Consider the following 18,382-nt stretch of genomic DNA (forward strand, 5'->3'; position numbering starts at 1 on the left):
AGACAAAGAGTAAAACCTTCCTTCTCCCATGTCCTTATATAGGCTGCCAGCAGAAGGTGTGGCCCAGATGAAAGGTGTGTCTTTCCTACCTCAAGATCTGGATTAAAGACGTGTGTCTTCTTAACCCAAATGTCGGGCTAGAAGTGGATTCACCCAAGCAGAATATCTCTTAGAGGTGTGCCCTCCATTCCTGGATTGTAGTTCATTCCAGATATACAAGCTGACAACCAAGAACAGCCTTCATAGTAAGCATGGTTACTTTCTGACGGAGTTCCTTGGCTTGGGTCCCTCCACCTTTTCTAGCAGTTGGAGTGTCCAGCCTGTGACTTGCAGCCGCACATGCCCCAGGACAGCCATGAATGCATTCAACACAAAGTGGGAAACTAATGTAAAACATTGAGATTTTGCTTTTGTAACTCAGTTATGTGGTTCTCAAGTATGAACTTTGTAGATGACGCTATTGTATCATCACAAGGGCAAAAGGCTGGACATGCTTGCCTAGCCTCTAGCCTCTTATGAGTTAGGGAATCAAACTTTCCACAGACAGGCTTGCTGTGATTGCCACTCTGAAGGCGTGTGGAAGACCCTTGTGTGCAGCCAATGACCGGTAAGTAGTCCATTGTGTTGTGCTCCCTTCCCTCGAAGCTCAACTTGAACTTGGCAGTGGTCATGTGTAGGGTCAGTGTAGGGCAGTGGTCATATAAAGGTCATGCTTTATATTCTCATGCCCCCATGCTCATCCTGCTCTGGTCTCCTCTCCATGTTTTTGAGATTCCTGTGCCACAAACTGATGCTGCTGTGTGTGGGTGGTGTGGGGGGCTGAGTTGGGTGTGGGCCTGCCGTGGGAATGGCGGCTGTAGTCATGCTGGGAGCCATGGCAGCGGTGGTATGGTAGCAGCGCTGGTGTTAGTGGTTGCTGGGGACTCTTTCGTGGTAGAATTCCACTGGCGGTGCTCATTCCGGCAGTTTGCTGGCAAGGTCAGCTGAGGCTCATCTACAGAGTGCCTGTGGCGGCTGTGGCTCCGGTTACTGTACCAGCAGTGGTACTGGGGGTAGGGGCAGATGCCCAGTTCATTCCCGGGAGAACCTGGTGTGCAGTGCAAAAGCTGGCCAGCCAGCTAGTGGAGTAGCCTGGTGCAATGGCTCTGCAGCGCTAGTCCTGCTTCCTTTAACTACGGTCCAGGACTTGCTTACCTGGATGCCTCGTGTTTGCTTCTTTGAGGCAGGCTAGCCTCAGACTTATTATGTAGCTGAAGATGACCTTGAACTCCCAATCCTTCTGCTTCTACCTCCCAAGTGCTGGGATTTCAGGCCATTCTTCCAGCCCAGTGTCTTTGAGAGATACATATTGTCTTGCCGTCTTTCAGTCCTAGAGAAAGGCAGATGATGCTTCTTCTCGCTGGCTAAGTGATAGCGCAAACCCTTCCCCAGTTAGTGATGGAGCAGAAGAAATGCAAACGGTCATGTGCGTTTGTTACTCTTTGCTGTGACAGACACAGACGACGGAAGCAACTTTGAGGAGAAGGGATTTATTCGGCTCCTGATGTTAGAGAGATAGCTGCTCATCATGGTGGGGGAGTTCATGGCAGTGGGAGCACGTGACACAGAGAGACTCCATCTCATCATGGTGGGGGAATTCGGAGCCTTGTGACAAGGCTTCTCGAATCGCAGTCACTGGGAAGCAGAGACAGCTGGGTTAAAAACAAAAAACAAAAAACAAAAAACTTTTAAAGGTCTACCGCTAGTGACCTTTACCAGCCAGGCTGACCTGAGAAACACTCTACAGCAGTCAAAATGTCAAATGCCGCAGACCAAGCATTCAAAACGTGAGCCCGTGGCTGCTGTTTCAGAATTAGATCATTATACCCTCGAAGGGGCCTGCCCCTCTCAAGCACGTGTGCTTACTATAGGCACAAAATGAAGGCTCTTTATTATGAGGGATGAGGGGAACGGCAGACAACGGTGGTGTCCACATTCTTTCCTAGTTAGGTCAGTGGGTTCTTTAGGTATGCTGGAGGGCAGGGTAGGGAGGATGGGACTACATTGCTAGGCTGCCTGAAGCTGGGAGTCAGGCAATTCACCAGGTCATTGGTGGGGCCTGAGGGTCTCACTGAGTTACTGGGTTGTAAGTTCAACTATATGACCTTCAAGAACTAATAGCCTTCACCGTGGGCCCATGGCATGGTACCTCATGTAGACCTCCCCTCAGATGGGCAGGTCAAGGATTGGTATTTCCACCTTCAGATAAGGAATTGAGATTTGGACTGGTTTGTGGATAGGCATTTTGCACATTTGTATCTCATTATTTCTTTTGCCCGTTTAAAGAGTTTCTGTGCATCCCAGAACAGGGTAAAGAGTATGATTTAGTCCTGTGCTTCTCAAGCTGTTTTTGGCTAAGAACTTGACTTTGAAAATTTCAATGTATTTGGGATCAACATTTTCATAACATGAAATAAAAAGAATAATTAGGAACATGGGATGAAAATACTACTGAGATATACAAAGCATGCCTGGCAGTAGCAGCACATGCCTTTGATCCCAGCACTCGGAGGTAGAGTGGATTTTAGTGAGTTCAAGGCCAGCCTGATCTACAGAACGAGTTCCAGGACAGCCAGGACTGTTATACTGAGAAACCCTGTCTTGAAAAACAACAACAACAACAACAACAACAACAAAAAGGCATAAGTTCCATTTTCAAGTAATTATTAAAAAACACAATGCCGGGCGGTGGTGGCACACGCCTTTAATCCCAGCACTCGGGAGGCAGAGGCAGGTGGATCTCTGTGAGTTCGAGGCCAGCCTGGTTTCCAAAGCGAGTTCCAGGAAAGGCACAAAGCAACACAGAGAAACCCTGTCTCGAAAAACAAAACAAAACGAAACAAAATAAAACAAAAAAAAACAAAAAACCCACAAAAAATATCCTAGAAGCTTTTACATAGTTATTATACCTACCTTGTATTATGGTCATCTCCCTGCCAGGCTTCATATGATGAGAGTTTGTCTCCAGGGTAGCCGCATGTGGAGAAGGCTTCAGGACATGGTTGGATTATGAGGGTTCTAATCTCAAGAACATACTAATTCACTTATAGATTCCTGGACTAATGGGTTTGGAGGAGGGACCAGTATACATTCGATTTCTCTTTGCTCCCTGGCCACCAGAAAGTGAGCAGATCGGCTCCAGTACTCACCTCCTGACACGCCGTTCTCTGCTTCGTCACAGGCCCAGAAACAATGGAGCCAAGTGACCATGGATGAAAACTTCTGAAACTGTGAACCCCCAAATAAACCTTCCTTTCTTTAAGTCAGTTTTCTCAGGGTTTCTGTAAAGTAATGAAATGCTGGCACCCTGCCACACACCGGTGACAGACGTTTTGTGAATCAGCAGTGGTCCTCAGCCCACACCTTGTAGCAGCACTGACAGAGACAGCTTCTGACCTCTGTTACCCTCTCTAGGCTGCATCTCATGGCGGTCGAGGTTTGAATACCTCAGTTGAGATGACGGTGGGAAAATGGCTGGTTGCTGTGTGGAGCCAGATGTCAGAGCCCTCTGTTTTCAGATGGACTTCTGAGTTCACCAAGAGATTTGTATTTGATTTGAGGAAATAATTTCTTATGGTGACTTTTTTCTTTCATCTACCCATGGCGGGGAAGAGACCAAGCTTAATGGTGATATATCAGCTGGAAGAGGCTTGGGGTCAGGGGTCAAGTAAGGTCTGTGCTTGAAATCTTACTCTAGGCTCTCAGTTGGATATGCCATTGGATGATGATTCATCTTGGTTCTAAGTATAAGCTTCTTGAATTGAGTGACTCTAGGGTTAATGCTGGGAAATTTGTTACTTTTATGGTTTAAAAGTGACTTGAATGTGGATATATATATATATATTACTAAATAGGTCCTGTTTATTAGGAAATTCTACTAGGGAGTCCTCCCAAGGAATCTAAAATTGTTCTCTGATGTTTAGGAGATCTGAAATGCCCATTTGCTGATTGTATGCAACTCTGAGAACTTGATATATATGGAAACCGAAATCTACAGACATCCCAGGATGCTCAAAATTCTTCTTCCTCTTGCTCTTGTTCACAAGCTATTTAAACACCTCCTTCCTTCTCCCGAATCCTACTGACCTCCCTTCTACAGCTGTGAGCCTGATAGACTTGCAGATGACTCATTCAAATTGCGGCTTTCAATTCCGCGACTTCCATATTTCCTGTGATCTTCTCCTCTGCCTCTACTCAGCCGTTTATTGTAGTGACGATGCCCGGACTTCCAAAATCTCCTCATACATGCATTATCACTCTCTGTCCACAGTCTCTTTAGTGGTTAAGGTTCTCCCTCACAACTGTTTCTTGACCTTAGGGCCAAGGACTTCTAGATGTGAGCTCAACGACACTGTCCTTTTGTATCAGCTCTCTTCCGTCCTTACTTCCCTTGTTATTCGACTTTCAACTTCCCTTTGTCATCCTTTGGTTACACTCGTGGAGGCACAATGAGCCTGACTTTTATGTGTTCATACAAGGCCATGACAAGACTCCCAAGTGCTGTGGGATGTTCTGTATGTCAAATTGCTCTGATTGGTCAATAAATAAAACACTGATTGGCCAGTGGCTAGGCAGGAAGTATAGGCGGGACTAACAGAGAGGAGAAAAAGAACAGGAAGGCAGAAGGAGTCACTGCCAGCCACCACCCTGACAAGCAGCATGAAAAGATGCCGGTAAGCCATGAGCCACGTGGCAAGGTATAGATTTATGGAAATGGATTAATTTAAGCTATAAGAACAGTTAGTAAGAAGCCTGCCACGGCCATACATTTTGTAAGCAATATAAGTCTCTGTGTTTACTTGGTTGGGTCTGAGCAGCTGTGGGACTGGCTGGTGACAAAGATTCGTCCTGACTGTGGGCCAGGCAGGAAAACTCTAGCTACACCCAAGAGAGCTGATACAATCCACAGACCACTTCAACCTACAACTGCCTCCTTCTACCGGACTGACTTATTAAAGTTTCTATTGTTGTGACTTGGGGAGTAAAGGGTTTATTCCATATTATAACTCTCAGGTCATATGGAGGGAAGTCAGGACAGGAACTCAAGGCAGGAACCTGGAAGCAAGAGCTGAAGCAGAGACTCTGGAGGAACACTGCCTACTGGCTTGAACCTCTCAGATGGTTCTAGCTGTGTCGAGCTGACGGAGAACTAGCCAGCACTTGGGCACACCGATGCATGGACACCAGCACGTGGGCACACCAATGCATGGATGTCCACATGTCTCTGGCATTGATTGCTTCCCATGTCTCTGCTAACCTCACCTCAAATTTGTATTTCCTCTCAGATGTCCTTGCATTATTCCCTCCATGATCACTGTTTAAAGGGGAGTAGAAGGCATGCCATAGAAACAACTCCAATTTCTGTCAATAGCGCTCCAAACCAACCTGCTTCTGTCCCTGTCTCCCCTACATCCTTCACGTAGTTGCTCAGTGACATCTCCTTCAATTCTCCCTTCTTCCTGCAACCCATCCGCCCCTACTTCTCAGGAACCCGATTTCATCGGTTTCCTCATCTCCCTCATGACCTTTGGTTGGCACTTTTGGCCTGACCCCAAAGCAGCTGTCAACACTCATCCTCTTCCTCCTCTCCTCCTCCCACTTCATGTCCATCCATCTGTTTCCTCCATCCGGTCATGCTGAATGTCTCTACTGTCTTAGTGACACCTCAGTCACCGTGGTGTCAATGTAAATATGTGTGTCGTGCTCTGAAGCCTGCCTCTTCTCTACTCAGTTGCTCAGGCCAGAACTCTGTGAGTCATCTTTGTTATCACCCACTCTCACCCCAACATGGCTGAATGTGGGAAATCCGTCAGTTCCTATGAGCACCTTAGTCCTGGACTGTAGCACCCTAGGACTGGATGGCCCGGGGTGGTCTTGTACAGAGGAGAACTATTTTTTCTTCCCTCCTTAACAGCCTGTGATGGCTTCCCTTTGCCAGGGAAGTTTAATATTTTTTAGGAACAGCTTGCCATCCCTGATTGATCAGACTAGGCTCATCACAAATCTCCCTTTAATGTTCAATATCCATCCCTGTTTGTGGTTTGTCTTTTAGTGATTCAAACTATTTGTGTCACTTTCTGATCGAGGATCTCAGCATCACACAGGTGGAGAAGCCAGAGAGTCCACCTATGTTGGCAACCAATTTGAACCCTGTCATTTCAAAGAGGACGCCTTCCCTCTTTTCTTCTCGTACTGCCAAGGAGTCTTTATGCTTGTTTATCCGCTGAACTTCTTCATTTGGCCAATTACCCCTCATCCTTCATCTGGCTAAATGTCATCTTCTCACCAAAGCCTGGAAGACCAATCTAGCTTGATTGCTTTGTTAAATCCCCCACTTCTCATTACTATGAACATCTATTCAACGTGGTGGCACAAGCCTGTACTTTTGGCATTTGGGGAGTAGAGGAAAGCAGGCCAAGAGTTCAAGACCACCTTGGGCTCCCTCGTTAGATCCTGTCTCAAAGACCAAAAATGAGTAAATAAGTAGAAGTCACCACAATTAGCCGGGCATAATGGCTGAAGTAAGATTGCTTGAGCCTAGTAGTTTAAAGGCAACAATGACTCTGTCTCAAATCTGCGTGCGTGCGTGTGTGCGTGCGTGCGTGTATGAAAAGTAATTATAACAAACTTAGTGTTGTAGCAGTTGTTGAGTCGATGAGGACAGGTGCTAGGCCTGTCTTATTTTCAGCTTTTACCCAACCACCCCACAGAGTTCCTAGATCACAATAAGTTCTGAAAGAATAAACACATATCTCATAAAATCTTTGATTTGAACAGAATGTCAGCGAGAAGCTAGCACTTCTCTCTTCTGGTTTGGGGTTCATCAGCGGTAGATATGAGGGTAGAGATTATTATGACAGATGGTTAGATTAGCTGTTAGTGCTGAGTACTAGTCAGGGTTACTAATGCTGCCTTGGTGGAGGGGATTTGGTGGGGTCATGTTGGGGAAGTGACATCTTGCTGTTTTAAATAACCGAGGAACATTGTAATCGGGCATGTGATTCTGGGAGGTGTACTGGGCAAACTGGACCGTGTCAGGCCGGGACTGTATGACCTTGCAAAAATCTCCAGTAGTGGTAAGGGAAAAACCACAGCCGTGGGGCCGAGTTCTGGTATTTCAAAGTGCAGGTCAGCAGCGGTGATGGAGGTTGAATGTACACAACAAAGCCCAGTATTGAAATCAAAGAAAACTGGACACATGGTTAGACCAGCCTGCATTTAATTGTAATGTTTATTGCTCCCAGTGGCAATTAGGCACACATGTTAGACAGTTCACTGAACATATGACCCTTCTCATGTTACAATCCACACATGGTTTTTTACTTCGTCAACCCCAAACCATCTTTGGGATTGATTTCAGGAAACTGAAAGTAGACACTCAAAAATTCAGTTTCCTTTTTTCCATCCCAGGTGCAAGGCTGAGGCTGTTTTGCTCTCTACCCATGAATGAACTTTTGACAGAAATGCAAGAGGTGGCCAGCTATTTTCTCAGAATGTTAGCACCTGTCTCTCCATCTAATTCCCCATGGCCATTTTCCAAAATGTGTAAGGGGTAGATATTTTTGTTTTTATTTTACTAATTCTTTGCTGTATGCCGGGAGCATTACATTCACCCATACATTTCTTTCTTAGAACGACACTTTGGAAAAAAAAAAATGCTTGTTTCGTATTTCAGAAAATACCGAGGAAGGCAGTATCTCAACGTCACGCCTCTGGTAGGTAAGAGGCAGCCGTGGGCTTAGAGCTCCGGCCTCCAGACCTCAGAATCTGTGCTGTGGGGCAAGCGGTAAGCTGCATTATGTTCTTCGTTTTTCTCCCCGTCCATGTCTTCCCCGGAAGTTCAAGCCTGGGTGGTTGCCCAGCGCTGCTGGGAGAGGGGAGCTGCTGCTGATACGTGGATGACCGGAAGCTCTCTGGAAAACTGCCAGTGCGGGGATGTGTCCTGGAGGAGGGCAGAGTGGGAAGGGGCTTGGCCGAACGAAGAGCTCGGAAGCTAGAGTGGGGGCCGAGGCTTGAGCAGAGCTCAGAGGTCAACTACCTGGGTGCCAGTGAGACTTGGCCCTGCAGAGGAACACAGCTCTCCCTTCCCCCAGGAGGGCGCCATCTTAAACCGTTTTATCTGCTGAACAACTTTAAGAAAGTTAATACCGTTTCTAACTGCTAGTCAAAGATACAGCAGAGGACTAGTGAGTGGACCTTGACCAGCATGCAACAACCAGTTGTTCCTTCTCCCCAGAGTGCCTTGGACTCCTGCCACTCAGGGAGGAACGCTTCCGAATTCGCCTGTGCAGGCTTATGGAGGGGTTGCTGGTGATTTCAAGTCGGGGAACTTGCTCCGTACCTGCCTTCCCACCCCTCAAGTGCCCCTGTTCATGGCCCCTGGATAAAAACCACCAATTTAGACCTTGTTCTGTGTTTTACTATTGAGTAATTCTAGTTCCAGATAGGCTAAGTAAATCTCCGAAGTTGCCACCTGAGTATCGTGGGAAAGGGAACATTGAATAATGAAACCTGTACACAGGGGGCCCATGGTGCCCTCAGAGACACAGATTTGACCGGTTCTTTTTAGAGACAGCTCTGTAGCTCACAGAAGAGGTCAAAGGTCATCCTCTCACTTTAAATTCTGGCTTTATGACTCAGTTTCCATTTATACTTTGGTTAAATCTTATCACAATTAAACCCCAAATTAAGTTTGAGGGAGAAATATGGCACAGCATGGAGCGCTTCTGCCATTGGGCTGGCTCTTAGCTCTTCCTTTTCATCGGATGTGGTCATCCCATCCTTTACAGTATGCCCCATCCCCAGAACGGAGGAGCCTGTTTGCCTGATTCCTGCCAGATCTATGCAGAGCAATCACTTGGTCGTCTAGATTCCAGGAACTTCTCTTGCTGGGTTCCATCCTCTTCATCTCAGCAGCCAGGATCACAGTTGGATGGAGAGTCTCACTATCGACTGTCACCCTAGGCCTGGCACGTGAGACTGAGTAGGTTTGGGAGATGAGATCTCTGGTCTTCTTAGGGAATAAAGGCTTTTCGCTCTCTTCCCAAGCCCTCACCCACGCATCATTTGTATGCCACTGCTTCCAAACACATATATGCTTTCACACCTGAGATGCCTTCCTGCCAACCTCATGAGTTTGGTAGTGGGCTTGGGCTGCCACGGAAAGATTTTGCAGGTGGCCTTGCTTAACCAGTAGGAACTTATCTTCTTAAAGTTCTGGAGGCTGAGACGTTCAAGATCAAGGTGCCAGAGAGGCAGTTTTATCCTGAGGCCTCTTCTCTTGCTTGAAGAGAGATGCTATCTCACTGTGCATGCATAAGACCTCTTCTTTGATCGTTCCTAAAATGTGGTAAGGAAATAGAACCAACTCTTCAGGGCTAGCACTAAGTCCAACGTGAAGACTCTACTCTCATCATCCCGTCTAACCCTGGTCATCATTTCCCAAAGGCCTTGTCTTTAAATGTTATCATTTTGGGAGTCAAGCCTCTACTACGAGTTTGGATAGGGATAGGGAGAAGAGGAACACAAACAATCAACCTAGCCATCTAGGAAGAGATAGTTGCTGGTTTTCCAAAGGAGAAACCGAGACTAAGTGAAATAAATATGCTGCCTTAAGTCTGCGGGAGGGAGCCCTAGGGATGGCAATGTCCGTGCTGACAGCCCAACTATGCAGACGGTTCCCAGGCAGCTCTTCGCTCCACACACCAGCCAAGGGCACAGAGTTACTATCTCTTAAAGCTTTGCAGGGTGCAGAAGTTTTAAAATATGTGCACAGATCATTTAATATGCTTCCTTCAAAAGATGAAACCCACCTCCCCCTCACGTGTATATGGTCTATACGTGTTCCCTTCTAACAGGCAGAATGTGGCAGAAGCAGTGGGATGAGACTTCCTGGATTAGGCCAGAGAAGATGCTGTACCTACCTTCTTCTTAGTTCTCTTTCAGATCATTGGTCCTCAGGAAGATCTAGCCTGTGCTGTGGACACTTGTGAAGGAGCCACAGCCATGTGATGGGCTACATTAGACATGTGAACATGTCTTACGCTCCTGAAGAACCAGATAGTCAAAGAGTAACTAGGAGAGAAATTAAAAATATCTCAAGACAAATAAGAATGGAGACACATAATACCAAAATGTACATTTTTATCTTTTCTATAAGGTCACTCTATGTTGCCCAGGCCGGCCTTGAACACCTAGACTCAGTGACCCTCCTTCTTCAGCCTCTTGAGCATGTGGGGGTATAAGTGTATGCTATTTTATTGTTTTTGAGGCAGGCTCTTGCAGTGTAGCCCAGGCTGCCTTCAAATGATCAATTTCCCCATTTCAGTTTTTCAAATCCTAGGATTATAGGTGTATACCACCAGTTTGGCAAATATCTATGTCTTTTAACGAGGCAGAACAATATGGGAAAAAAGAATTATTCAGTAATTTATGTATGAAAATGATATATAAGAGTTTGATACAATCATTAAGATCACAAACTCTGCCATTAGTAGGTGGATGACCTGAGGTAGATGATATAACTTATCTGTATTTCATTTTCCTGTGTAAGAAATTGAGATGTTGGCTAGGTGTGGTGGCACACACCTTTAATTCCAGCACTTGGGAGGCAGAGGCAGGTGAATCCCTGTGAGTTTGAGGCCACCTGGTCTATATAGTGAGTTACAAGCCAGTCAGGGATATACAGTGAGACTCTGTTTCAAAAGAAAACAAAAAGATAAATTGAGACATTAACTTAATAGTATCTCATAGAATCACATGATAACAAATGAGTTAATACATACCAAGTGTGTAGTCAAGCAGCCAGCAAATGGCCTCAATTAATGTCCACATTATTATTAATGTAAATATTAGGTATAAAGCTATAGGGATAAATACATACAGAGTTTAGGTATCAAGCACAGACCCTAGATATTTCTTAGGATTAATTTATGATCAACACATGGTTGAGAGAGTGCTGGATTAATAAAGTAATTTAAAAAACCTTGAACTTCCAACATGGTCATTAGAACATTGAATTATTAGCCGGATGGTGGTGGCATGTACCTTTAATCCCAGCACTCGGAAGGCAGAGGCAGGTGGATCTCTGTGAGTTCAAGGCCAGCCTGGGCTACAGAGTGAGTTCCAGGACAGGCTCCAAAGCTACACAGAGAAACCCTGTCTCGAAAAACCAAAAAAAGCATATTGAATTGTTGACGGCAGCACAGCGAACTGAATAGTGAAAAAGCACTGCATTTCTGGGTCTGTAGGAAACAGCAATACCGAAAGCCTACAGCATGCCTGATAAACTTAGGCGTGTGGTACTGACACACCCGTGAGACGTGCCGGTAAAATCATAGCACTGCTGAGATCAGCTCCATTGATCTTTCAGATGTGTTTCTAGTGTTTCAGATGCCCAATCTCTTGAATGCGATACCGCTTCCTGCTAGTTAGCATGGGCTGGCTGCCACTGAGCCCTCGCTGCTGGAGTTGTTCTGGCTAGGGGCTCAGAACCTCTCTAGCTCAGGATGAGAGCTTTGGGCACTCTGCTCCTCTTCTGCTAGCCCCCCTTCTTCTTTTCTTCCCCCCTTCCATTTAGATGTGGGTGTGTGCATGCATTCTTGGTATGTGTGTGGGTACCCGTGTGTGGGTGCACATGTGTGGGCATGCATGTGCAGGCCTGACGTTGATGTCAGGAATCATCCTCAATTCCTTTTCCACCTCTTCACCGAGGTAGAGTCCCAGAGCTCTCTAAAATGAGTCGTCTTGCTAGCCACCTCGCTCTGGGGATCCCCTGTCTCTGCCTTCCCGGGCCGCCATGCCCACTGGCATTTGCTTGGGTTCTGAGGATCTGAACTCCTGTTCTCACCCTTGCTCGACAAACACTCTAACCACTGAGCCGTCCCCGCCGCCCCTAGCTCCCATTCTTAACCCCAAGCTTTCATCTCAGAACTTCAGCTGTGATACTTCCCACTTCCTTCCGATGGTTACTTTAACCGAAGTGAGTCAGGGCTTACTGAAAAGATGACCACAGCCTATCCGATCCCACCCGCCCTGTCCCAGGGCTGCCTGGCCAGCACGTGTGTGTGTGTGTGTGTGTGTGTGTGTGTGTGTGTGTGTGTGTGTGGTGTCAGGGTTACTCAGCCCGTTGTTTCCCCTTATCCTCGAAGTCACGAGACATTCAGCAGGGCTTCCCCAGCCGCTGCCTCCCTCCCTCCAATGTCAGTCTGACGTTTCTCTGGTGGCTCCGGAGCCGGGGAGTGGGGTGGGGGTGGGGGAGAAAGAGTGACCGATTGGTTGCATCCAGTGGGAGCCTGTTGAGTAGGCCAGTTTACCTGTCCTCTACTCGTGGCTCAACTCGATTGCCTCTGACCTCAACCGGAAGAAGAATCCCAGTACTTGGACAGCTGAGGCTGGAGGAGCTGAGTTCAAAGCCACCTTGAATTTTAGTTGAGACCCTGTCTCCAAGCACCAAGGGCTGGGGATTTGGTTCAGCAGCAGATGTTTGCTCAGCCTGTGAAAGGCCTCCGGGTTTAGATCACCAGCGTTGTGGGAGGTGGGGTTGGTGGGAGTTTTCAATTGTGATTGCCAGCAGTAACCAAAGTGGTGAGTGGGACTATCTTTCAGCTTCAGGAGCTAGTTATGACTTTCTGTTAGCCTCCAGAGTGCCCCCCCCCAGACAAATCTAAATTCACCCCAGGACCTCTGGAGCTTGAAGGAATCGACACATTATGCTTCTCCTGCTTAGTATTGGTTGTGTGTGCGCAGAATGACCCTTCTCAACTTTGGAAGCTATCATGCCCTTTAAAGATTTCAGGGTGTATCTTAACGGGCCAAGCTTGGAGATTTCAGTGGTTTATGCTGATGCTTTGAAAGTGAAGCAAGATTTTCCCCTGATGGGATCTGGGCTCCATCCCTTCCTAGAGAGGCTGCCGGTATCCTTTCTTTGGAATACAGAATTCGTTCACCCTTTGGCCCTCTGGAGCTTTGAGGGACATAGTCGTATTTTAATCAGACAGGACTCAATAGACAGTACAACATGATTTGAATAAGATCCATTTATTTAAAATTAGAATCTGCTATAAAAACAGACAAACCATACACCATTCCCAGAGGAATTGAATTACTTCTAGTTAAAAATGAGTTCTATTAGAACTAATTTTAGGTGGTTATAAATAAACTGGCCACAGCTTTCAAGAACAAAATGGTTGGAGAATGAGGTCAGGGGAATCCCTCTGAGCTGTTGGAAGGATAATCACCAAGGGAGCTCTCTAGTTTCTTTGCCTAAGTCCTGTAAGAGTCTTCACAACTACGTCAGGAGCTCTGAACCCAGGAAGGAAAGAAATTAGAGAACACCACAGTAAACACGTCGGTAGCTATAAAGTGTGGCCAGCCTTAGAACGGAAGCTTCAGTTGGCTTCCCAAAGAAGACCCCCTCCCCCACCCCATTATAGAATATAATTTCCCTTAGAACACTCAATGACCACAAAAAAGTGTCCCCTGTGGAAATAGCTTAAACACAGGTTAAAAACAATAAATACTGTGAAATTATAATATTGGGCTTCTTTCTAAATAGTTCACAGAGAAGCTCAGTGAATAAATAGGAAGGGAACCGAGGTATTATCAGAGGTAATAAATATTTTGGAGAGAGGTACAATGAGGTTTTCCAAGGAGTTGCTTGCGCTCGCTAAGAGTCCCTGGATCAGATTCAGAGAGCTCTGGCTAAGCCCTGGCATCGTAGATTCATCACACACCCTGGATGTTTCAGTTTTTCATTCTGATGGTGATGTACGCTTCTATGCAGTTGATGAAGATGTCAAACTCACTCATGGCCTTGTAGACGCCGTTCTCTTGGAGCTGTGGAGGGAGAGAAACACCTGGTTAAGACCTCTTAGAGGGCCGAGGAGATCCCTGCACTAGGCTGGGCAGGAGATTGACTTGCAGAAAGCTCATTGCTTTCTTGCGTTGGGAACTGTCAGACCTCGGGGAACCCAAGGATTCGCCCCGGTGCCTGAGGAGGGGGCTGTGCCTTCGGCTGCACCATCTCCCAGCTTTGAGCTCTGCCAGTAGTCCGTGAGGGAAGCTCCTTCGCAAAGCACTGTCTTCAGAGTGGTATCTGTTGAACATTTTTAGAGGCCTGGGCTCACATAACGCTTATGCAGATTGTTAAGCAAAGTCGTTAAGAGGAAGCAGTTTGAAAGCAGGACAGTGGTAGATAGATAAAGAAATAGTTTTGTTTTTTTATTTTATTTCATGTTTTGGGCACTTAGGCAGTGCCCGCCCTGCTGTTCTGGCCTCCAGTCAAGGGATTCATTCATGCTCACTGATGCTGGAACCCTGCCAGGTGTCTCTGCCTAGCCCACGAAGATGATGTAGGCCACATGGCTTCTGGGAACTCGGGTTTCATGGGTTCACAGGCAGTTGGAAGTGTGAAACCTCATTTTGTTTGCCAGGTGGAAAGAGCGCCGGGACAAATAAGAATTCTGCTTCCTGCTCATTCTGATTTTTGGGGGAGCATCTAGGCTGAGCCCTGAGATGTGCGCCTGTGTGCCTGTGTTCATGTCTGCTCTCTGCACTTGTGGGTTCAGCCCATTTCCCAACAAGGTACTTTCTGTTCTTTCTGTTTCCTTTATCACTCTCCCCAGCACCTAGCGCTCCGTGCTCATAGGTTGTCTGGTCAGTCTAAGCTGAGAGCCTGCGAAGGTGAAGCAGTCATTTAGAAACTGCCAGACACGCTTTGCAGAAAACAAATGTCACGGAGGAGGTGGTGGCTCCTAACTGGCAGAGGAGGCCACATGATGTGCCAGGTTCCCACACTCCAGGTGCAGACAGAACAGGTCCCTCCCTCCTGCCCTTTGGTGAGTGGACAGGGGTCACGTGATGCACACCCTCTTTGTTACCAGCCAAGCTTACCTTATTAAAATCACTCTTCACCTGCTCCACAGCCTTGCTCTTATTTTCACAGGGGAGAAATCGATGCTGTAGGAGAAAAAGAGGGGGTTAATCATCCTAGCTCCAGTCCTGTGTCTATGGCGAAGGGGCCAGATTCCTCTTCTAGGCCCACCTCTTAGCTCCTAGAATGAACTGAGCCCTGCTTGGTCCTTAGCTCTCATAGTAGGGGCAGAGGAGAACAACCCAGGAAGAAACAATGTATGTCTTTGGATGTTTGCAAAGATGTTTGCAAAGCCTGGGTGTGAACTCAGGTCTTGGGCTTTGGCTCTCAGAACCCCAAAACATGTATTGTGTTTTTAATGTCTCCTCTTGTCTATCTCCAATCTCAACTGCCAGGAGCTGTGTCTTAGGTGTCTGAGAGTGGAGATAAAGTCTCAGCTACTGGGGCCAAATCACTGGCTTAGAACTGCTGCACAAATAGACACCAACTGATTTCCCAGTATCAGTGAGAGAAGAGAGCAAACCACCAGTGTGGCAAATGCACCACTTCAGTTAGAGACATAGATGTTCTGGGCGTATTATTCATAGATCCTGGTTTAGGGACAGTAGTCTTCTGGCCCTGCTGAAATGCCAGGGGGAGTTCTATCAGCCCAGTTGTGTGTTGCTGTGTTTGCTTTCCAAACAATGAGATGAAGAGGTGAATGCCTTCCTCTGCTTGGGAGCCTCAGCTGGCAACCAGGGGCCCAGGTCCAAAGAGACGAGGGAGCCGTAACGAAAGCCCTGGCCTTCCCATGAAGAGAGAGGGGAGTAGCTAATAACCCATGATGACTCACAAATAACAGGAAGGCTATGAGCGAATCTTCACGTGTAATGCCTCAAAGCCACCCCCACGCTCGCTCGCTCGGAGACAGACGAACCAGAGAGCTGACTCGCAGCGCCTCTGTAGATTTACCTAGTCCTCAGTCTGTCTAGTCTGTGTGTGCCTGGATGCATGTGGTCTGGCTGGGCTGTAGAAGATGGCATTTGTTGGGTGGCCCCAAGGGAAAGATCTCATCTGTTACTCACACAGCGCTGCAGCCGCCTCCTGAGGGTCTTCAGCTTCTCTCCCAGGAAATTCAAATGCTCCTTGATTTCTGGGCCATGGTTCTCTGCCTGGGGCATCACTTCTACCAGGTAAAACTGGATCATTTCTGATAAGGCTTGGCAACCCAGGTAACCCTAGGGGCAGGAATCAAAGGTTGGGGCTTACCAGAATGATGGCCCAAACTTGGTGGACAGTTTTGTCCCCAGGGACCCTCTCTTTCTCCAGTTACATTCTCTCCCTTCACCACAGAATGAGCGCCTCATAACCCTTGACTGCTGGCAATATGCTGAGTTAAGATCTTCCCACTTCTCCTTTTGAAAGTCACGACATCAGACTCCGCTCCTGCTGGCTGTCACAACAGCTCCCCCCTTCCCCAACCTCTGGCTTGCTCCCCAGCACCCACTCAATTGTACCTTAAAGTCCTTCATTAAGGAATCGGTTAGCAGTATGCTGTCCAGCTGGTCCTTCTTTTGCTGCAAAGAAGAAGAAGAAGAACAACAACAAATCGTGAATACAAGGGCTGGGGGTGGTGGTGGTACCTGACATGCATGTCTTCTGAACACCTCTCCATTTGTGGAGTTTTGAATTAGTAATCAATGTAGCCCTGGCAAATATTGAGAGTTTTAAAACCAGGATTTGATAGTGCTAGAGCCTGGAGTTAAATCAAAGTCCTTCCTCTTAGAATTGCATTATCTAAAAGCTTCTGACTGACTTGCACAGCCCGGGAGAAGTTTGACCAGGCCTGGTCTTCTTTCAGATGAGCCACATCAGGTTTCAAAAGCACCTGTGTCAACCCTTTCTGGAGTCCCTTATGGAGAGTGTCTCAGTTGCGTGGCTGTCTGCCTTCTCTGGAAGGGAAATCCTCTTGTAACGCAAGCTCTCCATGCCAGGTGCTGCCTCAGATCTGGAGACTAAGCAGAGGCAGTATGTGCCCCCTACATCAGACTTCTGTCCCAGCCAACAAAATATAGAGCTTTGTTGGAAGAAAGTTAACAGAAAGTTCTTGAGCATGGGAGAGACAACGCATTCACCTTCTGGGTAGCTTTCCCTGTGTGCCTGGGTTTAGTTTAACCCCTCACCCATGGCTTAGCCCAGGACTCTCTGGATTTAATTTTAAGGGGAATAGATGCTGGGGATGGAGGAGGAGCAGGAGGTGGGAGCAGGAGAGGAGGAGGAGGAGGAGGAGGAGAAGGGTTATTTCCACAGTTCCATGGACTTCAGGCCATCCCAGGAAGAAAGACAGGCAGGCGGCATACTCACAAAGAAAGTCTTCACCTGGTCGAAGGCAGCCCGCAGCTCTCGAAGCGTGTAGGTCTGGCTGTCCGGGAAGTGGGTGCAATTAATTCCCTCCTGGGTGTTGTGGCCTCTGCTGGTCCCCACCTCAGCCAGTAAGAGCAGGCAGCAGAGCAGTGCTGAGCCGGGCATGGTGGAACTCTGTCTTCTGCGAGGCTGCCTTGTGGCTTTGGTGCTGGGAGAGCAAGCCCCTAACGTGCAGACCTCCTCCTCTGTGTCCCCCTTTTATACCGAAGGCCCGGGGCCTCTCCTTTTGCAGACTTCCTGGCAAAGGTTATTCAAGCTCCTCCTCCCCCTTTTAAACCATGAAGTATTTTAGCTTAATTTTTTTTTTCTTTTCTTTTTTTTTGCATTGTAAGCAAGAGCTGGTAAATGAACTTCTGCAATGTAGCTATATTTAGCACGGGCTACCTCTCTTTAAAAAAAAAAATTTTTTTAAACTTCTCAATACAAAAAGTTGTATTTCCTAGGGACATGACAGCTGTTCTATGTACAGAGGTCTACAACTGTGCGTTCCATTCACACACTCTTAGGTCACAATGACGTGGATAAATGGGTCATTCCAGAACATACTAGGATTGAGAAATAATTGGTTTCCCTACCTAACCTGGGTTGGATAACGGATATTTCTTTCTGACTAGGAATTCACCTTAGCACGCAGTTACCTGAGGAAACATGTGTGTGCTGATTATCCTTAAAACTCACTCTCTTCCAGTTCCTCCATCTCCTGGTCAAGACTATCCCTTGAAGAGATGTGTGTGTGTCGTGGGACAGATAGTCAGAGTAGAGTTCCGGGGCTTGCTCTGGCCCTTGCTTCATTGAGAGTTTCAGATCCCAGCACGGGAAGTTAGGAGAAGGAGCTTAGACTTCTGGGAGTCTTGCTCTACCTGTCAGGTAGACCTCACCATGGCCCTGTTTTACAGTGTCCCAGGCTTGGAGATGTGTAACCTGTCCAACTACCTGTCCTTGCTGAAGGACAGAGCTGGTGACATTAGTGCTTCCCCAGATCCCTGGGAAGTCTCGGGTACATGTCCTATTGGCTAAGGGGCTTTCTGCTTAGATAACAGTAGACCCAGGAGGAGGGCGCTTCCCAGG

The 18,382-nt window shown here is 47.2% G+C and overlaps 1 protein-coding gene across 1 annotated transcript; it reads right to left on the minus strand.

Annotated features, from left to right (window-relative positions):
* Window positions 1–13,069: 13,069 nt before the first annotated feature.
* On the minus strand, window positions 13,070–18,098 carry Il10 (interleukin 10). The gene is made up of 5 exons (XM_028876480.2): window positions 17,255–18,098; window positions 16,408–16,467; window positions 15,976–16,128; window positions 14,932–14,997; window positions 13,070–13,875 (listed from the first exon to the last, which is right to left on the minus strand). The coding sequence occupies exons 1-5, from the start codon at window positions 17,417–17,419 to the stop codon at window positions 13,783–13,785; spliced, it is 537 nt and encodes a 178-aa protein (XP_028732313.1). The 5' UTR covers window positions 17,420–18,098; the 3' UTR covers window positions 13,070–13,782.
* Window positions 18,099–18,382: the final 284 nt, after the last annotated feature.

Source organism: Peromyscus leucopus, chromosome 15 (assembly GCF_004664715.2).
Source record: "Peromyscus leucopus breed LL Stock chromosome 15, UCI_PerLeu_2.1, whole genome shotgun sequence".
Lineage (NCBI taxonomy): Eukaryota > Metazoa > Chordata > Mammalia > Rodentia > Cricetidae > Peromyscus > Peromyscus leucopus.